The sequence below is a fragment of the Thermobia domestica genome, chromosome 12 (genome assembly GCF_964235325.1).
Source record: "Thermobia domestica chromosome 12, izTheDome1.hap1.1, whole genome shotgun sequence".
Taxonomy (NCBI): domain Eukaryota; kingdom Metazoa; phylum Arthropoda; class Insecta; order Zygentoma; family Lepismatidae; genus Thermobia; species Thermobia domestica.
The window spans coordinates 196,379,141-196,402,656 of record NC_137465.1 but is presented as its reverse complement, the minus strand read 5'-3'; the positions used below and the strand labels follow the sequence as shown (position 1 = coordinate 196,402,656).

Genomic DNA, 23,516 nt, shown 5'->3' with positions numbered 1-23,516 from the left:
GAGATGCATATAAGCACATAAAATATGCATTTGCATAAAAATCTGGGGCAGTATTCAGAGAGAATTCGTTAATCGAAGGTTAGTCACAGACTAGTTTGTAAGCATACTAACTTTTAACTAAGGAAAGTGCACTTTTTGGTATTCAGAGTTTACTTTGAGTACAACTAAAATGATGATTTGGGTATGATTAACTTATAGAACCGCAATGCATCGGATGAGAAAAATAAATGTGGCAACTACGGAAAAGTAGATGAGTGCATGCGTAGTCTGTAAAAATGAAAATACATGAAATACGAAATACGAAGTGTTGTGTCGCACGCTAAACCGTGGGTAAAATATTAGCCTCTGTTCTAGATTAATTAGTCACATGTGATTAACTTCGTCAAATACTACGTCCTAATCAGAAACTCTGAATACAATTTTGATAACCATTCGTTAGTCAACCCCGTAGTATCGCCTTAATCAGAAGTCAAAACCACTCTGTATAAGACCCCCGATATCTAGAACAATAGTGAATATCCAATTCCAAGACGTTTCTGATTTGTAGATTCAGAGTTACATTTTATTCTGAAATACGCTGTATGGTGTATGGTGGTTTCAGGAAGCCGGATTAACTTGGATTCTGCCGAATTGTGTTCAAACTCTGAAATGTAGAGCCTGGTGGTATTGGTACACCACTAGAAGGATATATAGCTCCTCACTAGAGAAGTTTCCTTCCTAGTTGGTGTAACTAAAAGGTGCACTTCGGCTCATCACCAATGTGATCGCATGGAGTTTATGAACGGGAGAGTTGATTTGGTAGTGATAGTAAGTTTAGCCAGGAGATTTCCGCCTGATTATCCATTTTATCCTGGCATGGATGGCGGTGAGATCCTAAGGCACAAGGTACTCACCATAGTAAAGTCTAAGGTTAACCCAGAGGAGGGTTTCTGAGACTGTTTTTCAGTTATGAGTCTGCCTACATTAAGAGGCCTCATCACTGCGAAATTAAAATACCGCTAATTTTACAGTAATTATGTGATATCTTCAAATAGATAAAAGATAATCGAAAAGTGGAACAAGACCTCCCTAGACAATATTATTTTGCGTGAGATACCGTTATCATGACTCATTTATCTGCTTTCGATTTCCATCCATTTAGAAAATCGGCATTTATTTTCGCGTTTCTAAATGACTTCTAAATGACTGCAAACGAAAAGCTACTAGGTGACTCGTGATAACGGTACCTCATGCAAAATAACATCGTCTAGGGAGGTCTTGATCTACTTTTCGATTATCTTTTATCTATTTAAAGATATCACATAATTACTGTAAAATTAGCGGTATTTTAATTTCGCAGTGATAGGGGCTCTTAATGCATTCAAATGTGATAGAATTATTAATTTGCAAGCAAACATGCAACTTAGCGACTGTAACGACACTAAATCACGCCGAACCATGAAATAGAAAGCGCATTAGCTACGAAAAAATCCTCCATGAGGTAGCAAATACCCTCTGTGGATATCGTCCTGTGAACATAAGCGCTATTCAAGACTATCTTTAAACTATCTATCTATCTATATTTCTCAGTCACTAATTCAAGCATCAGTAGAACTTCGAAACTAATATTTATAGGACGTGGGCTTCTGGAGAAAATTTTCTACGAGGGGTAACTCCCTGGTTTCTATATTACGTTTCGTATTTTTTATTTGCATTAAGAAAATCTTAAGAAATTTAAGTTGCTATAATCGTGCAGCTATTTTCGCGAGCCAGGGAGGCGGCCCCCCATTGGACACCCATGGTGTAGGACAATTAAAAGTTTCTATAAATATTCGCCATATCTTAGGATGAGAGTGTTATAGAGCTCTATGAAATATAGCTGTAAGGGAGGAAACGAGGTGAATTTCTTCATAACTGAAGTGAAATCAACAAGCATTTCGAAACCAGAAAATAATTGTGTACATCTTTCAAATATGATTCATATAACTACACACACACACACACACACATATATATATATATATATATATATATATATATATATATGATCAAAAGTACAAGACACCTCCCAAAACATACGTTATTCATATTAGGTGCATTGTGCTGCCACCTCCTGCCAGGTACTTACTATCAGCGACCTCAGTAGTCACTAGAGATTGTGAGAAAGCAGAATGGGGCGCTCCACGGAACTCACGGGCTTCGAACGTGGTCAGGTGATAATGTGTCACTTGTGTCAGAAGTCTGTACGCGAGATTTCCACACTCCTAAACATCCCTAGATCCACTCTGTCTGATGTGATAGTGAAGTGGAAACGTGAAGGGACACGAACAGCACAAAAGTGTACAGGCCGACCTCGTCTGTACTGTTGACTGACAGAGACCGCCGACAATTGAAGAGAGTCGTAAAGTGTAATAGCCAGACATGTATCCAGACCATCACACAAGAATTCCAAACTGCATCAGAATTCACTCCAAGTACTATGACAGTTAGGCGTAAGGTGAGAAACTTGGATTTCATGGTCGAGCGGCTGCTCATAAGCCACGCATCACGCAGGTAAATGCCAAACGACGCCTCGCTTGGTGTAAGGAGCGTAAACATTGGTCGATTGAACAGTGGAAAAACGTTGTGTGAAGTGACGATTTACGGTACACAATGTGGCGATACGATGGCAGGGTGTGGGTATGGCTAATACCCGGTGAGCGTCATCTGTTCAGCGTGTGTAGTACCAATAGTAAAATTCGGAGGTAGTGGTGTTATGGTGTGGTCGTGTTTTTCTTGGAGGGGACTTGCACCCCTTGTTGTTTTGCGTGGCACTCTCACAGCGCAGGCCTACATTGAGTTTTAAGCACCTTCTTGCTTCCCACTGTTGAAGAGCAATTCGGGGATGGCGATTGCATATTTCAACACGATCAAGCACGTGTTCATACTGCACGGCCTGTTGCGGAGTGGTTACACGACCATAGCATCCCTGTAATGGACTGGCCTGCACATAGTCCTGACTTGAATTCTATAGAACACCTTTGGGATGTTTGGAACACCGACTTCGTGCCAGGCCTCACCGACCTACATCGATACCTCTCCTCAGTTCAGCACTCCGTGAAGAATGGGCTGCCTATCCAAGAGACCTTCCAGCACCTGATTGAAAGTATGCCTGCGAGAGTGGATGCTGTCATCAAGGCTAAGGGTAGGCCAATACCATATTGAATTCCAGCAGTAGCGATGGAGGGCGCCACGAACTTTTAAGTCATTTTCAGCCAGGTGTCCGGATACTTTTGATTACATAGTGTATATCAGTGGCGTATTTAGGGGGGCTTCCGGGCTTAACCCCCTCCCGAAATCTTACTTACTATATTAAAGTATATGAAATATCTTGCAGAATTTTCACATTTTCAGGCAACCCCCCCCCCGAAAGTTAGCCAAGTCCCTCCCGAAACAGAATCTAAATACGCCACTGGTGTATATATATATATATATATATATATATATATATATATATATATATATATATATATATGTATTCACTTGAGAACAACAGCATTTAGTTAATGTTTACCAAAATATCTAGGGGGACCATATTGCATCTAAAATTTTCAATTAGGAGTAAATGTTTTGCCAGTTGGTAGAATATCAGCTATTGTTATGCTTATTCTTATTATGAACCATAATATCGTACACGTCTATTTTGAATCAATTTGCGTTTTAGATAAAAGTTTAAAAGAAATTTATTGTAAGCATAACACAAATAGAATAAAGATGAAAATGATAGTAGTTACAACTTCATTCATCGAGTAAAATTTATTCCAATGGATTGAAAAAAGCGTCTCTGTCGTGGAAAACTTCACACGGATATCTGAAAGGAAGATCAAAATTTCTCTTCAGAACACGCAACGATAAATTGCGTGTGTCTTATGTATTTGTGTGGTCCATTTTCGTCTAAGTAAAATCTGTTGGTATGATATTCAATACCATTTCCACATTTAAGGATTCCACATAACAAAAAATGGTCCATGTTAGATCATTTCTGTCATATTCAATACGGTGCTCTACTTTTACATGTAGAAGACAACACAGAAACATAATGCAAAATCCTTTGAAGAGATTTTGTACTAATATCAATTGGTGGCATCTAGCAACCAATTGAGGGGCCCGGGTTCAATCCCTGATGAGAGCGGTCTTTTTCTTCTGTACCCTCTTTTCAATCCTGCTCAAGGATTAATGGGTCTGTAAAATGGCCCCTGGTGAAACTAGGGAAGTAAAGACGTGATGTATCACATTTTGTATGTTCCGAAGTCTTGAAAGTGTTGAGTGTTACCTCCATCTACCCAGCTATTTGGAGTGGAGTAGAGTTTGAATTTACCGTCCCGTTCAGCAGAGAGGCTATATGAGACGTGGACCTACTGATTAACGTGGAATCCGAACCACATGAGCTCCCGCCGGGAATCGAACCCGGGTCTCCCACGCCAAAGGCGCGTACGCTAACCGCTTAGCCACGGAGGAGCTGGATAGCATACAAGTCAATGACAAAGTCAACTTGAGTAATACTCAAATAACACAAAGTAGGGCTATCAGAATTATGTTCATAATCCAAGCAAACAAAAATTCCATTCTTGGAGTTACGTTCCTTTGGTTCTCGTACCACCCGAGGAAAAGGAAGGAAGAAAGGATTGGGGAAGGAATTAAGAGTCTTCATCCCGGCGAAATTAAAATATCGCTAATTTTACAGTAATTATGTGATATCTTCAAATAGATAAAAGATAATCGAAATGTGGAACAAGAGCGCTCTAGACAATATTATTTTACATGGGAAACCGTTATCACGACTAACTTATCTGCTTTCGATTTCGAGCCATTTTGAAAATCGGCATTTATTTTCGCGTTTCTAAACAGCTGAAAACGGAAAGCCACTAGATGACTTGTGATAACGGTACCTCACGCATATTTCGATTATCTTTTATCTATTTCAAGATATCACATAATTACTGTAAAATTAGCGGTATTTTAATTTCGCCGGGATGAAGACTCTTTAAGTGGCCTGAGATCTATATATGTTAGGTACCATCCGGGCCCTTTGCCCGGTATGAATGAAGAAAACCTCATTCAGGATGGCTGACCTGAAAAAGCTTTTTACACTTTTTTTGACCGAGTGCCCCTCACCGGGAATCGAACCCGGGACCGCTAGCGCCGAAAAGCGTTACCGACTTCGCTACATGGTAACATTAATTAATCTACATATATATAAAAGATTAATAATTTAGTTTTACTCTAAAGAGGAGAATTATGCTATAAATGAAATAGAACTATCTTGTTTTACATTTTACGTACGTTGTAAGAAGTAACTGGATATTCTTGGGGTACGCGTAGCACATGTTGAATACCACTACAGTAATGGACATGAGTCCTTTTCACTTACTTTTATCTGTCCCTGATCTCAGATTCAATACATAACGCACAAACATTCAATTTTATTATTGATTGATACTAAAGAACCATAAGTAAATGTTGTTTCTCAAAGAGAATTATGCCTACCGCCACAGAAGATATTATAAAACAGTCGTTTTATTTATGTCACTTGAGACGATCAATTACTACTCAATCCCTCTCAAGTAACAGAAACTACTTCCAAAGAGATATTGGTTTCTGTCACGGCTACGAGACGTAATGACACCTGATGACCTGTAAATAAACTCCGTGAGAGAACAAGGGCCTTGAACTTTTGTGGGAAACCTACAACAACAGGTTTTTCTTCAATATTGTGACTGTGAGACTTCGGTCTCATTAGCAGTATGGCGGCATTCCTCACCTTGTGTACGGAAGAACAGTTGAGGTTAGAATCCTTGATGAGCTGCTGTAAGTTAACAGCATCTTCAGTGAAAGAAAGAGGCAGGACATTGTCTCTGCTGAATGAATGAAAATCAATTTATGGCCGGTATTGTCTCTGTGACCTATAGTAGTCACAAAAAACATTCAAAAAGTTATCCTACAATACTACTACTACTACTACTACTACTACTACTACTACTACTACTGGGGATGCGGTGGCTCAGTGGAAAAGCGTTCACCTCCGATGCTTGGGGTCCCTGGTTCGATCTGGTGCCGTGTGGACTTTGTGGTGGACAAACATCGTGCTCGTAGGTTTTCTCGCGGTTCTCCCGTTTCCTCCCGCTTTCTTCATTCCACAATTTCATTAATTTCACCGTCTCCTTTAGCCTAACCGGCATAACCGTGGGACGTAAAACTTAAAGATTTCATTTCATTTTACTACTACTACTACTACTATTACTGCTACTACTACTACTACTACTACTACTACTACTACTACTACTACTACTACTACTACTACTACTACTAATAATAATAATAATAATAATAATAATAATAATAATAATAATATCGTAAAATGTTTGAGATTAAACCCCAGATAGCATCTTGTATGTTTGTAATTTCTCGTTTCCATGGAGTCATTCTGGGTAGGCTGTAGGGTGCTCACTTCTAGTGCCAGGGGTCCATAGTTCGATCTCAACCCAGTAAGTTTGTAGCAAACAGCACTGTGTGCGTGGGTCTTCTCGAAATACTCCCGTTTTATCTCATAATCTAACTTCACCAATTCTTTACTAATGGTTTACTCAAATTCCACTGAATTTCTTAAATTTATATTAAAAAAATAAATGAAATATAATGTTTCATTTTACACTCACGATTGTTCTTTAGATTAAGGAGACAAGTGATTAATGAAAGATAATTATTAACCAATTTGTGGAATAATCAGAATTTGGGAGAAAATGGAGAACATCAAAAAACCCATGAACACGGCATTGCCGACAAAAAACTCACACGACTCGGGGTAGAACCAGTGATCTCTCGTACTACGCGTGAGCTTTTTACTTCTGAGCAAACATGTAGAAAAATGCTTACAATTTCTTTGCGCGACAAGGTTTTAACATTGTATTATCGCATGGATAATGGCGAATAATTTTTCAAAACTCATGTTCTGAGTTTGCACGCAGATCAGAGAGATTGGAATGGTGTTTTTTTTTATTATTATTATTATTATTTGAAAAATAAATGCCTATTTGTGAGGATTATTTGCCCGACTGACGTTCTATCTGGACATGCACTTAAATTTACTTAAAGCCAAATATATTGTCCATAAATGTTGGCCAAGGTTTAAAATATTGCGCTTTTTCATCCCTTTTATAATGTATCTTAATATTCTGTATAGTTCTATGAATACATTTTTTAAATGTTGGTTTCATAATGTGTAACTTGTAACGTTATGCTTCTTGTCACGTTCTGGATTAGGTGACATACTAGCCCCAGGCCAAAGCCTCGTCTCCGAAAAGACATTCCAAACAAATACCATCCACACACCAAGTAAATGAACGAAACAAACGTGTTCTTCGGAATCGTCAACTGCATAATATATGGTGATTTTCTAAGTAGGTCGCAGTTGGCATTGAACGCACGCATCGACATTTTGATGGTAGATCCGTTTTCCTGTTATTCTTGTTTAAACTAACGGCGTTTCGAAGGGTGTTGCACAACTATTACACACACATGATGACATTCTCAGAATAAACAACTAGTTCCTTTACACATGAGAAGTCATATTGCCCTGTTGAAGCTTTATGGTATTTTGTGAGATCATTTCCGGCCTAGATGACTGGGTGGAATCATTAGCTCTCCTTTCGGAACTTCAGTTATTTTCATAGGCGGCGCGAGGATTTTGGTAATGTGGGTGTAGGCTAGGATGGGACAACACACCCTAACATTGTTGCCAGAACGCTCTGCACTATTGAACCTTAAGATGTCAAAAATAATCTCGAAGTTTTACTCAAAGAAAAACACGGTATGATAGCAAGGAAACAAGACATATACAAAAAGATTATTGTAGGAAATCTGAAAATCAAAGTTAATGTGGGTGCAGCTGCCCATTGTGGCGCCGTTTATGGTTATTTTCAGTATATGACTAAGTATGGTCTCCTCAGAGTTCACACAATTCAGGACTTACAGAAGTTTAGGCGAACCATATTACCTCTAAAAATGCCAAAATAGTCCAACATTTTCTTTAAAAAGTATAAATAAATAAATAAAAAAAATTGACCTTAGAGGTAAGTTGTCGTCATCAAAATTTGACTGTAGCTTATATCAACTATCAACCGACCCACCTCAAAAGGCTGTCTTTTTTCGTAGGCCTATATATAAAATATTGCACTACTTTACACTGATTTGATGTAAACTTCCGTATTTCTGGTCTACATTAATCATCCAGTAAGCAATTCGCTCTCTCCAAGTGAACTTCTAGATCCTGTAATGCGTATATCTGAGTTTTCTGCCCAAAGGCAGTAAAAAAAAAAAAAAAAAAAAAAAAAAAAAAAAAAAAAAACTTAACGTAGGATTGACAATTTAACCAGCTCTTCTAGCCATATGTTTTACGTTTTTAGCCATTTTCTGAATTTAGAAACTTTTCCGTTAGATTTTGTGCATCATTTTGCTATTTTCGGTTAGTTTAAAACGTTTTTAGTCAGATTCAAGTTTTTGTGCGCAGAAAGTTTGTAAAGTAGAGTGAACTTAAGTACCACTGAAGTAATTTTTGTAACTGGTTATGAATCTTCTTTCCTTTTCCTTATTAATGTTCTGATATGTTGTGTTATTATTTTAATAGTAACTACTGTGAACAGTAAATTTCAAAAATACCAAAACCTCTGTACACTGCAAGTTATAGAATCGAATAGGAGAATCTGCCAGAATTTAAGATTGGTTTAGCCTGCTGCAACAAGCAATATTGTAAATCAGGAACAAGAGCTGAAATGTTTGACTTAGAAACACATATATAAGCAAATGAATCAAAACACATTTCTGCAATAAACACACATTTTATCAGTAATACGACAAACAAAACTTCCGTTTTCATCCTGGCCCTTCAATCTCGGTAATAAGTCAAAAGCGAAACTTCCACTCTTTATCGCGGCACATTCATCACAAATTGCTAATGATTATTGGCCACAGTTATTTACTTCTAGATATGCAAAACTCCAAATATTCGTTTACGTGGCTTTTAAAGTCATTTCTGGCCATTTTTAGCTATTGATTTTAGAAACTTTTTCTCGTTGGGTGTTGGAAACACTATCCTAACGTAGCTAGGTGAAGCCACTGAGCGGATAGAACAGGTGCAGTATGGACAGCCTTTCCTTGCACTTAAGAAAGGATATAGTAAACAGAAAATTAAGAGCTAAGTAAAGGCATAGGCTGAGAAGTATGATAGTTCATTGGAACAATATGTATAAAAGTTGTCTTATTATTAATGGTTTCATAGTAATAATAAAGTATGGACTAGTACGCCTTTTGAAAAAGCAAATAGTTTATTTTAAAATTCTGCGATACACCTAGGATTACCTACAACGCAAGAATTGACGCTGTTTCATCTCGAAAAGTTATGAAAAGTGATGTTTCATCTCCGAAATGTATCCGGCTTTTTTCCCCAAGAGTTATCTGTCTCGTCTTGTTTCGTGGACAAACCTAGACACACCTCATGGCAAGGGCGCCGATCCCCCCCAAGCTCATGTAGGCCTTCTCATTGTATTTGTGAATTTACAGTATTTGGCATAGTTTGAATGCAATTTGTCTTAAACTCCTCATATATATGCCGTCTGCATCTGAATGGGCCCCCCCAAATTTACAGAGAAATCGGCGCCCTTGCCTCATGGAGTCTCGCGACACATCGTTTGGGAAACCCTGGGCTACGCAAGTGACTTAAGAAATGCTGCCTATTTCTATCAATCTTCTCGTTTTCTTTTCCATCCTTGTCTTTGTCGCATGTGAACATTTTTATCCTTACTCCAAGCATTTGCTACAACGAACGTAATTATCAATCATATAGTTTTAGTATTGCTTGTGGGGGGACACGGTGGATCAGTGGTAGATTCTTAACTCTTGTGCGTGGGGTCCGTTGTTCGATCTCCGGCCAAGTAAGTTTTCTGGTTTACGACATAGTGTCCGTGCGTTTTCTTGGGGTGTTCCCGTTTCCTCCCACACCCTCATTCCACCATTTGTTTCATCAACATTCACTTGCCCTAATCATAAACTTTCTTAGCCTAAAAGAGTGGAGCGTTAAGTTGAAATATTTCATTTATCATTATTTGCTAAATTTCAATCATCCACTGAAAGCGATATTTTTGCAACTTTAAATGAAATACTGTAGCATGAAAAATCTACGGATTTACAAAAGATATAGATCCTAAAGTATAAATACTGTATATATTTAATAGGATAACTCATAAAGTAACCTATATGTAATGGCTTCAGCATACGGAGAACCCTATTTTACTCTAAAGAAAAAAATTGTTCGCTCTAGTGCCAAGTTAATTGGCATAAAATTAAGTATTAATGCATAAAAATGTTTTACAAGACTCACTAGTACGCGTAATGAGCGTAATTGGGTGCATGTAAAAATAAAAATAGTTTCAATTTAACTTATGAGCACGTGCACTAATTGTACAGCATTTATTTATTTATTTATTTATTTATTTAGCCTGTTTGCATATGTATGTAGTATTAAAAGTGAGTTGTTCTTCATCTGAAAAGACGATAACTAATTGTTAATTACTGCCATCTGTATTCTTAAAAAATCCGATAGAATTAGATTATTTTTATTAAAAAAAAAAAAAGGAAGCCGTAAAATCAAATCTTTAGGTTACATCAGTGATTTCTCTGTTAAACAAGTAGAGTTATGTTAAGGAATCGTACACATATTAAACGAGCTACGAAATTTTGAGGGCGCCCCTACCCGGTGAACCCCATCCTCCTGGGTGCGCCTCTCAATAAATGTACTATTAAATCAAATTAACTATATATTGACTAACTATATATATAATATAGTTAATCTTCATAATATGGTTAATCAATATATATAGGTTATTTGATTCAATAGTAGGGGAAATGGGGGTATAATGGCCTCCCGGGGCAAGATGGGCACCCCGGTATACAACGGTATTCCTCTGATGACAGAGCACTGGTACTATTGCACAAGTCGTAGTTAGTGTTGAGAAAGGGAGACGTCACTACCTTCAACAGCGTGTGAAATAAGCGGAGAAAACCATTTTCATTGTACGTCGATATAAGATACTGTATGTAGTGAATATTCTACCTGTTGCTGAAAAAAGTAATTACTTGAATAAAACATGTTACACATGTTAAACACATAGACAATGAGAAAGATTTGACCATCAAACAACCATGCATAATTTCCTTGTGGAAGATGGCGGATATCAGATAAAGGGTTTTTGAAAGTTATATTGGGATTGGGGTAAAATGGCCCCTTAAAATTTTATAGGAGACTAAAATGTCTTCCCGATCTTTCTTCGTCTTCCATTGATGTTCTTCCAATCTGGAAACCTGCATGCCACTCAAGCTTCTCGTTTATGTTGGAATCGCAAAAGGGTTACGCATGCAATCACAGTACCACGGAATGCACAATTATCGATGCACACAGTAAGGTATATCTTGACACACTGACGTATGAAGGTCGGTGTGACCGAACTTGTGTTCTTGTTCTGTAGAGACCTAGTCTCGAATTTTTTGATAGCCCCTCTATTTCACTTTGTATTTACTTTTTGTTCTTTATTTTTATTTTAGTAATATTTTCGTTTTTATAGTTTTCAGCTCATTGTTTTATAGTTGTAGAGCTAATTGTTTCATTGACATTTTCAATGAATAAGGAAACTAGCATTTCCTTATCGAAACAGAACGTAATTTTGGTTAATATATATATATATATATATATATATATATATATATATATATATATATATATATATATATATATATATATATATATATATATGATCCAACGATGGGGCCATTTTACCCAGGGGGTAGAGTAAAACGGTCACTCACAATAGGTCAATTTATTTGCACATACAACTTATTTGGTAAAACTTTCACGCATTACACCTATTTACATTTGTAGGAGAAAGAATAAAGAATATTCAACTACAAAATCATCGACTTTCTATTCATAGCAACGCTATTATTTCAATTTCAATCTTAAGGTGTACATTATGCCCCCACCTCCCCTACATTTATTGAGAGGCGAACCCAGGAGGATGGGGGTCGGGGCGCCCTCAAAATTTCGTAGTTTGTCTAATATTTGTACAATTCCGTAACGTAACTCTACTTGTTTAACAGAGAAATCACTGATGTAATTTAAGATTTGATTTTACATCTTCCTTTTCTTATATAAAAATAATCTAACTCTATCGGATTTTTTGAGAATACAGATGGCAGTAATTAACAATTAGTTATAGTCTTTTCGGGTAAAGGATAACATACGTTTAATACTACATAGATGTATTATTGAACTCCCCCCCCCCGCAAAAAAAACTTTGGACTCCTCCCAAGAAAAATATTCTGATTGCGCGCCTGCATGTATTTATTGTATTTAGAGATTATGATCCCCCATATGGTGTAGTCATTTTTTGTCGTATGTTTCATACCGGTTATTCAATGGAAGTGAACCTTTCCTGCTAGTATAGTGGTCAGCGCGCACACCTTTAGTGCACGGAGTCCTGGATTCGATTCCCAGTGGGAGAGTTTTGAAATTTTGACACATTACTATTGTTTAGATTCTATTTTAAAGTAAAGGTCCACGTCTCATATAGTCTCGATCCTGAAAAGGGATGTTTGCTCCGATCCAATTCAGTGTCATTCTAGAGTGACGTATTTTCGACAATATCTCCAATTTCATTCGCTTACTTCCAAACGAACCACATTTGGTATTTGCAATGGTTATGTTTTGCCCTAACTTTTGAACATTGTAGTAAAAATGAAGTGACATTTCTGGTTTTATGTCCGACGATCATGATTTAGGCTAAAGGAGACGCATGGTTAACGAAAGTAAATCATGATGACAGAATTAGTGGAGTGAGAATCTGGGGGAAAATGGAAGAACTAGTGGCGTATTTAGGATTTTGTTTCGGGGGAGGCTATGCACATTCTCCTGAGTGGATGTGTATGTACTGGTTCTATATAGGTATACAGTTATTATATATACTATGTATAAATTTATCTATTTCGGGGGGGAGGCTTGAGCCCGATAGCCACCCCCTAAATATGCCACTGGGGACAACCTTAAGGAAGGGCTAGAGGAGGTTTAAAATGAATATGAAAAATAGGAATGCGCACGAGACAAGATTTGTGGCTGTCTCGTCTCGAAAATGTGCTGTAAAAGTGATGTCTTGACTCGAAAAATGTATATTTCTCTATTGAAATAGCCGTGTCTCGACTCGAATTTTGTAAGGAAAATCCTGTCTCGACTCGTCTCTTGCGCATCCCTAGTAAAAAATACAGTATATCATGAGCTCGTTATGTTAGGAAGATGAAACTTAGTATTTTAAACTACCCATTAAAAATAAGTGGCACGTGTCTGAGCATTTCTGAAAATATTCGTTTGAAGGAAGGAAAGGAAGCATTTTCTATAATTCATTTCCTCGCATCGAAAACGATGTTGCCAGTTGTTTGTTATCGTATCTAGAGGAAACGGTTGAACAGTTTGAAGTGAATTTTCGATCATAGTACCTACCTTGAGCTACTTTTTTTTTTTTTTTTTTTTTTTTTACATCTTACTTTGATTAAACGACGTATCTTAAGGAATAGATGGCGTTAAATTTTTCAGCAGAAAATACAGTATCTCACATGCCGTTTACCAAATATTGTAAGGGTAATCAAATCTAGAAGGCTCAGGTGGGCAGTTCATGTAGCCAAGATGGAAGAAAGTAGGAACGCTTACAGTCTTAACTGGAAGACCAATCGCAAAACGAAGACCTAGGTGCGGATGGGAGAACAATATTAAGGTGGATCTCCCAGAAGTAGAAACTGGATCAAGTTGACTAAGGATAGAAGTCAATGGAGAGCTTTTGTGAACGCGGCATTGAACCTTCAGGTTCCATAGGCCATAGAATTAGTTAGTTAGTTACCACTTAGGTCAAACTCGGATTTTATCATGTAACTTCTGATCAAAGAGCGTATCCTAAAGGTAGAGTGTTCAAAATTTATGCCAAAAATAGCATATCTCATTGGTTTTTAATATTGCACTTTCATTGACATGCATATCCTAGCGGTGAGAGAAGGATTCAATATTCTTCATTAACTTATTCTTCCTGTGTGTAGAACGGGCATTTCAGCTAGTAAAGTAACACACATTACTTATATATATGTGGTATCACTAATCTTATTTCTCAGCCTTGTCCTCAATCTCCTTTACTCCAACTCTTGCTTTCTATTTTGCCATATATTTTTTTAAATCATAGGGGAGCTCCTTCATGGCTAAGCAATAACGTACATGACTTCGGCGTGGGAGACCTAGTCTCGATTCCGACGGGAGCTCGTGTGGTTTGGATCCTACGTTAAGCTGTAGGTCCACGTCTCATATAGCCTTTCTGCTTAAAGGCACGTTAAACTAAAAGTCAAATCAAATCAAAATCATAAGGGAACAAATTGATCACCTGTCTCCGGCTCTATTGTCTAAGTAGCCTTACCTAAGCTACGTTGGGTTATATGGTTTAAAATCTGCCTTCAGATAGGACACTCAGGCATATATATTTCCATACGAGGGTACTTCAAAAAGTTTCTAGCCTCACACTGAAAATATCGCATCATTGGTAATTAAACCGCGCATAACATATAGTGCCATCTATGGAACAAATAATGTTTCGGTTTCAACTGTCTAGTTGCGTCTCAGTTCATTGGAGGCAGTTGTCTGAACCAGGAGCTCTCATACTACATGAGAATGCTTCACTCCACACAGTTGTTGTTGTCAAAGCTGCACTGTAGCATGTATGAGCAGTATGAGAACTTAACGCACCATAATAATTTCAGTGTCAAGGTGGAAACTGTTGAAAATAGTCTTGTGCTCTTTAGTCTACATCATGCAAATGAAAGAAAAACCAAATCAAGATTATGGAAGTTAAGACAAAGTATTGTTTCAAGTCTTTATCTATATTCCTTGTATTGACTAAAAGACACAACCAGACAATCAAGATACAGTAATTCGTAGAATGATCACATATTTGAAAAAAGAAGCATAGGCACATCTGTTTACCGTGACTCCTAATGGTTATTGTCTGAAGGTGTAGCCACTCAGGAGCTGGGTTATCAGAAAACCTGATCTATTATTATTATTATTATTATTATTATTATTATTATTATTATTATTATTATTATTATTATTAATAATAATAATAATAATAATAATAATAATAATAATAATAATAATAATAATAATAATAATAATAAAAACTCAGTGCCTTCATTTTAACAGCAAAAACGTTTGCAAGTTAACAACTGTTTCAATACTAACCAGTTTTCCTACTTTGATTTTTCTTTTCTTTTTTTTTCCGCGAAGACCGTGTAACAAGTGTAGTATGTGTGTTCCACGTGTCACATCAACTCTTTTTAGTCTTTGGGTCAACTAGTATCAATCCACTGCTGGAAGCAGATCTCTTAACTCTTCTTCACAAATATATATCTTGATCATTTTTTCTTGTCCCAAGCTACTCGTCAGATATCTTGATTTCATTACACTATTTTGCTCGAGAATATTTCTAAAGGAACGTTTCTTGTTTCTTAGGAGTGTTTTTCATTCATCTGTTATCATTTCTTCTTGCACGTCTTGATGCCACCTTAAATCTTCATTTTCTCGGAAATTTCCCTCACTCCTGTCATTTTTCTAACCTTTATAAATATATACATACGCAGATGATTATAAAAACATTAGAAACATCTGAAGTTGAAAACACACCAGATGTCTGGGTTGGTAACAGTCAAGCAGTGACCACAACGCCAAATTGTTACTGGCTGCCTGTTTAGGTGAAACACGATAATACGTGGGGAGCAGTAGAACAGTAATGTCCAGTAAACTGATGGTGCAAAATTGGTGACCTGTCCAATTTTCAAAGAGAACAAATTGTTAGCGCTCGGTTATTTAGCGCGAGCATGGCCAAAGTGGAAAGTGTGTTGAGTGTATCGCGCGAGGGATAGTGTCCAAGGTAATGATATCCTACAAAACTCTCGGCAAAACCACATCGCAAAAGAGGAACAGTGGTCGGAAGAAGACCCTTCCTGACAGGTTTCCTCGAGCATTAATGCACTCAGAACCATCATGCAACTGTAGTGCAAGTTACGGAGGAACTCAAGCAGTATCTGGGCACAGCCTGCGTCGACAATCTTTAGTCGGCCTCGAGTTATATGACATGTATTTACGGGGTCGTATTGAATGACAGAAATTGCTAATAAGGGATAATAACGCTTTAGCACGGCACTAATGATGCTGCGAACATGTAACACGGACTGCTGATGGCTGGAAACGTGTGATATGGTCGGACGAGTCATCTTTCTATTTATTTCAAACAACAGGCCGTGTTTATGAATGGCGGACGCGCAAACAGCTTATGATCCGCACGTTCTCCATCCAAGTAATATAACAATAGTTCTGTGATGCTGTGGGCCGCAATATATTGGTTTTCAGTGGGTCCTGTGTCGATGTTTAACCGTCGCGCCACTGTCCGTGATTATGTCTCCATTTTACTAACCATCCAACCTATCATCCAGATGTTTCCAGGCAATGACGTCATATTCCTGGATGAGAAAGTGTGATTCACTCATATGGAGCTGTCTCGATATGATTCAAGGATGGCACCTTGGGTCATCCAATCTCTGGACCTGAAAATAATTGAACATCTGTGGTCTAGTTTGAAAACACGAATCCGGCGCTGATTTCCCTCTCTTACGGTACCCAGTGAAACACTGCACATGGAAAGGTGTAATATTCTATATGCTACCATTTTACGTCACATCAGAACTGTTCTGAGAGTGTAAGGTGTTTCAACGCCATATTTGTTTAGTGAGTTGCACCTTTAACATGTGTCACTATTATTTTGTTAAGCATCTGTATATATTTATTATATACTAGCAAACAAGGGCGCCGATCCTGGAGGGCCGGGGAGCCCGGGCCGCCCCAAGCTCATGTGGGCCCCCGTATTGTATTTGTGAATATACAATATTTGGCATAATTTGAATGCAATTTGTCTCAAAATCCTTACATATATATCTTCTGCATCTGAATGGGCCCCCCCAAAATTTACAGAGAAATCTGCGCCCTTGCTAGCAAATATCTCCACGTGTTAAACCGGGCAATATTTTTCATTTCCCTTTCTGCCTTTTTCATATGCAATTCGTCTGAAGTGGAAGTCTTGCACGAAATTGGAACACCTTGTAGAGCGGCGTCTTCGAAGTTCCGTGCATTCTCCGGCCGATTGTCGTACAGTGTTTTCTTAAACTCAGTTCTTTTCACAAGATAACTTATTCTCTTTTCAAAGTTATCAACTTGAAGTGTGATTTACTACCGAATGTAGTCTACTATGAGAAAATTACATGCTATGTTTAAACTACGTTTATCAATTACGAAAGGGAAACATAGACACATAGTATGCCCACTTACATTGCGCCCCCATATACTAGCATTGAGTCGATGTTACTATGAGGTTTTTGTGACTCTTATTCCTGATTTAATTGCTAGTGCATATGCCTTCAATGCACGAGACTGGGTTTGATTCTCGGGGAAAGTATTGAATGCACTACGCAAGTTCTCAGGTCATCCTAAGCTATAGATCACATTCATCCTTGCTGCTAATAAATGGTGGAAATACAAATGAATCAAAATAATGGTGTATTTGTGATTTTTCATTCAGCACAGAATTTTGTGTAAAAGAAAATTGCTGTATATTATTTGATAGTACATTGTTCAAAGAAAATGTTATTGTTTATAGCAAATGTCATAGTAATGTAACTGTTTATAGCAATGTTACTGTATGATAAAATATATAAAATTTCAATGCTAGAACTGAGAAATGAGAAATTAGTTATATAGATATAAATATAGATAAAAACTTTGAAACACAAAAAATATTCTCTTCTTTAAACATGTTTACGCATGTTGAAAATTTTTGGAATGAATGGAAAGATAAAATCACGGATATGAGGAATTATTAAGAGAAGCAATAGAAATGAAATTATATCATTATAGAAGTTATGACATTTGGAATAATTTGTTAAAATAATAATAATAATAATAATAATAATAATAATAATAATAATAATAAAGGGAAAGTGAAAATAATAATGATCATAAATAGCAATTATACTAAATATTTAAAATTAAACAGTAAATTATCACAATACTTGATTGTTACATATTAAAAATTAAAAATTATAAAATTAGATAATTGAAATTCTGTAACAGTATTAATTAACAGTATTAATGCTACTATGAAGATATTTCTGTTAGTTAATGTTTGATGAAGATAACGTTAAGTTATTGAAATTGTTATGACTTATTTTAATTTGAATAAAATAAGTATCTAGGTCCTACTCTGGTCAGAAAAGTATTAATTATTTGTCACAAGGAAATCAACAGGAAAATTGTTAAAAGGCCATTTTTTAAAAATATTTCCAGAAGGTAAGAAAAGGGAGAGTGAAAAAAATCCCTATATTGCTTAAATGGACCCTTTTTGGACATTGAATATCATGTTTAAGTAATTGGAATTGGAATAAAAGCTTGAAACTGTATAGTTATATGTTTTGATAGCGTTATCCAAGTAAATTACCATTTTTTTTAAAAAAAAAAATCTTTAGTTGGGTTTTATGGGAAATTAAAATATCTACCCCATGTTATTTAAATGGGACACCTTCTACACCCCATTAGTCAGTTCCGATAGAACTACAATGATGAAGTTTGCCATGTTTGTAGCCTCCCGGAATTAACCCACACAAAAATTGTCAAGACTGAATAATTTTTAATTTAGGGCCCCTTGTTACTCAAATGGTGATATTTTTCAACAAAGTGGGGGCGCGGTGGCTCAGTAATAGAGTGTTCACCTCCGGTGCTTGGGTTTCCAGGTTCGATCCCAGCTCGCGCCATGTGGACTTTGTGGTGGACAAACATCATGCTTGTGGGGTTTTCTCGGGGTTCTCCCGTTTCCTCTCACTTTCTTCATTCCGCCATTTCATTCATTTTTCATTATCACCGTCTCCTTTAGCCTAACCGGCATAATCGTGGGACGTTAAGCTTAAAGATTTCATTTTTCAACCAAAAAAAAACTTTAAAATTTAAGTATTTCATATTAGAAAAGAAATTCAAAACTTGGAATACTCCTAGGTTTTTGAAAACGACAAAAGAAGAAAATTGTGGAAAATAAAATTCTAAAAAATCTGATTTCTAAAATTTGATCCCATGTATTGTTGAAAGATCCGTAACTACCTTAATATTGATACTAGAGGGAAAAAAATAGAAAGTGTTTCTTAATCCTCGTAAGCATATCTACACAACTTTTGTTTTAATTTGTTTTTAAACATTGCATCTTATTTCAAAATGGTGCCGTTTGAAAGTTTAAAACTTTCATTACTCCCGTATTCTTGATCGCAGAGACAAAATTGAAAAATGTTTTAATGAAACGTGGCTATGGAATTAGTTAAAGATCTATATTAATTACGTAATAAGGGATGATGATCCATTAACTTCAATATTATTGATCTTATAGAAAAAATTCATAAAAAATAACGTAACAAAAGTAGAAATGCGATGAACAAGCACAGCATTAAGAAGCAAAGGTTGAAATATTAGGTGGGGAGCTTAGGCTGAGCAAACGCGAGGATACGGAGGCGAATTCTCAAGCTAACAAAATGCTAATTTTAATGATATAAGTATACTAGTAGAGTGGTACATAAGGGACATTCTTTAAAAATAAAATATATAAATTTGCTTTCTCTGGGATGTTCCCATCGAAAGCAAATTTATGGTCGCAGAACATTCTGACAAAGAAAAGTGGTTCTTACTTGAAAATGTTTGAGAAGTGCTTTCACAAACATTGCAACGGCACAAGGGATACCATCTTACTTCCATCGAGTTATCCAATGTGTATATATAGTGACAAATTCAATTATTTTTGTTTTGTTATTTGGTTCTATACTCCTTTCTCAATTTGGTTCAGTGTATTCTGCTCACGGCTAATCTTCATTCATTCATGCTCTTATTGCAGAGACTCCAGGGAACTCCAGAAGCCGACGTCGACCAACTCAGCTGTAGTGAGGTTCTACAAATACGTGCAGGCGGCCAAGGACGGACAGAATAAGAAGAACTGCTTGAGGCTCTACCCGTCCTGCACCGTGAACACGGAAGTCTGAAGGAGATACTTCTGTGACCCAGCAGCCATCGTCCAACGAAACCGAACCAACTTCTTTCAGGAACGCACACAAACAGACAGAGAGAGAGAGATTGGTGAGCAAAAAAAAGTAAACTTGCAGGTATGCGAGGCATGGACTGCAGATAGTGCGAGACCTGAAGAACTAGGGTAAGGCAGCAATGATTGAATTGGACCAATGCGAAAAGGATGCCTCTTCGGATAATTTTGCCATTTTTTTCCTTGTTGTCGAAGCAACAAGAAAAAAAAAAACTACTTTGATCGTTGTTATCAAAGAAACAAGACTTTACTAGTGACTTTTTTCTTTTAACACTAAATAAAAAAGGGAGCAACAGAAAGATTCTGTACACTCTATTGCCTAAAGCTGGTCAACTTACGTTAGTGTTCCGCAATGCTTAAAAAAGTAGCATTGCTTTGAATTATAGCAATTTTCTTTGTTTTTAAAGAAGCGTTAGGCGATAATGAAGTATTAAATAGTTCACAACTTCCACAGTATACTAGAATCAGTAGTATATTTCAGTAGTATATTAACTTGATTTAGTTACACATCATTTTCTTTTTATAAAAATGTGTCAAAGTTTTAATTACTTTATTTATTGAATAAAGTAGGCCAGTTTAAAAGAGCCATTTTTACATTGAAGAATATTTCTGTGCATTTCGATATTTTTCAGTAAAAATCAATCAATCAGTAAGAAGTAAACAATGAACCATTATGATTTTAATCAAATATTATACAGTATTAGTAAGTTGCTTAGACAAACAAATAGCTTTAATTTTCTTATAAAAGATATTAAAAATATTTTATAGGCACAAAAACTAGTAAGCAACATTTTCTTATAAACGTATTTTCTAAATCCTGAATTATAAGATGTAATTCGTTATCATCCAAAATACCCGTCCATCCTCAAGGGTGTGTTATAACAAGATCATCTTCTAAACTGTAACTGCAGCTAGTATTCGCGATTGGGATGAAATAGTCGGTAAGATTCGTGCTACGTCATATTTGACATAGTTGCCATTACATGTCTATTCTTTATATAGTAAGACTAGTGGTAATTTGCTGGCTTCATATTATTGCGCAAAGAAATTAAGAGATCTCGAGTCGTTGATTCAAAAAATAGAGACTGACTTTTAAAATTTAGCTATTAGATATAGTCAAAAGCTTCCATGAATTTTATCTGATTTTGCTTTAATTAATCAGATATTTCATATATAAATATTAAAAAAAGAACAGTAACATGACAATACGGCAAAAAACGCTAAGACAATTGACAAGAAATATAGTTATCTCCGTTATCAAATAATGACCAACAATTTAAATGGCTTCGTCACAGCTAAGCACTTTTGTTGATAGAACCTTTTAATTCCCACTCGAAGCCTACGTACTTTGGATCTTTTAAGTCGAAGCCTCATGTTAGTTCGATATAAAGAAAGAAATAAAAAAAATATTCTCCAAGACAAACAATGAGGTCAGGCAAGCAGATTCAATATATGATTATATCGAGTATCTTGATTTCTTTATATTTTTTAAAAAGCTTAATCCATTGTATGTATTTGTTATAAATCATGTCCACTGTACTTGTTGCAGATGTTTCTAATTTGAAATCCGAATTTTCATTAGCCTCAGAACATCGTCGTAGGCCGCGAACTAATATACTAAATATTTAAAAAGTCCTTTTGAAGAATTGCGCTTTGTAAATAAAATCAACCAACATTAGTCAAAGCTAGGTTAGAAATATTTAATAACCAATGACTATTGACACATCATCCTTATAAAGAACTTCTTACTCAGATTGATTCGTAACTTCACAGAATCCGGAAGACAAGTAATACCACTTTGCTTTGGTCAGTTTATAAAATTTTGTTTGTAATTTCTTTTGGGAGAAGAAGGACAGAATGTACCAAATTTTCTCTAAGTTAATTACAAATAATAAAAGGTTACTAGAAAACTAATGAATTATGTTTAAATTTGATGTTACATTTAGTATGTAGAGAGTTTACAGATTCAATAGTTAGTAACTTATATGTGCGTTATAGGACATTCTCTAGGATAGAGAAAGATCCTTCTTCGCTTCAACTTTAGGTAATAGAGTGTTATGAAATTTCTTGCTCAACAAAGACTATAGCAAATTTTTATCAACAACGAAAAAAGACATTATGTACCATGTTACATTACATAACTCTACTGAGTAAATGTGGACTTTTTGTGACAGGGACTGTTACTTTATAAGTATAGAAAAAGAACCAAAACTCAACAAAAGACTTTTGCAGAAACAATTCAATCTGGAAGACTTTACGGAAGACTGGATTGTTGTTTGGTGTCGGGTTTCTACAAAAATCTTCTCGGGTGTTCATACTGAGAAATAGGGATGTAGTGGTTGGTGTGATTTTGGGACAATCCATGACAAAACTCTATTAATATTGACTATGAAAAAAAAAAATAATTAGAAACGTTGTAATGTATAGACAAGGACATTAAGACAATATCTTCCATTTGTTACTGACAAGAAGTGACTCTTCCTTCTTGAATTAATTCTGTGTAATATAATATAAAAAATACATATACTTTTTCACTGTGAATTTCTGCAATAAAACTCTTTAACATTTTTTATATAAAACATATATTTATATATTATATATAAAAACTTCATCATTTGTTTTTTTTTCATTAGTTTCTAACAGTGTTGAATATTTACGGAACATTTACTTTTAGCCCATTCATTTATATGCGAATTTAATTATTTTTTCTATTTTCTGTTTGAAATAAGCTGAAATTTTCATTATGTGATTTAACTGGATTCTGTTTTTTGAAAATAAATTTTTCATTATATACGAAAAATTCATTTATATATATACAGGGAGTTAGGAAACTGTGTTACAATATTTTGTGAATACATTCCTCACATCCAAATAAGAAGAAAAGTTCATATGGACCTGTGGTCGGAAGTGCGTAGTTTCGTAGTTACAGGGTGCCAAAAGCGTTAAAAATGAACTTTTAAGAGTCTTCATCCCGGCGAAATTAAAATACCGCTAATTTTACAGTAATTATGTGATATCTTCAAATTGATAAAAGATGATTGAAATATGGAACAAGAGCGCCCCAGACAATATTATTTTGCGTGAGGTACCGTTATCACAAGTCACCTAGTGGCTTTCCGTTTTCAGCTGTTTAGAAACGCGAAAATAAATGCCGATTTTCAAAATGACTCGAAATCGAAAGCAGATAAGGGAGTCGTGATAACGGTTTCTCATGTAAAATAATATTGTCTAGGGCGCTCTTGTTCCACA

The 23,516-nt window shown here is 36.0% G+C and overlaps 1 protein-coding gene across 2 annotated transcripts in view; it reads left to right on the top strand.

The window, feature by feature from the left end:
• LOC145666917 (uncharacterized) overlaps positions 1 to 22,237 on the top strand; it is a 57,316-nt gene extending 35,079 nt beyond the window's left edge. For both annotated transcript variants that reach the window (XM_081734515.1, XM_081734514.1), the window contains one exon: positions 20,067 to 22,237. In XM_081734515.1, the coding sequence (XP_081590641.1) occupies positions 20,067 to 20,211 (145 nt within the window). In that variant the 3' untranslated portion in view covers positions 20,212 to 22,237. The remainder of the gene's footprint in view (positions 1 to 20,066) is intronic.
• Positions 22,238 to 23,516: the final 1,279 nt, after the last annotated feature.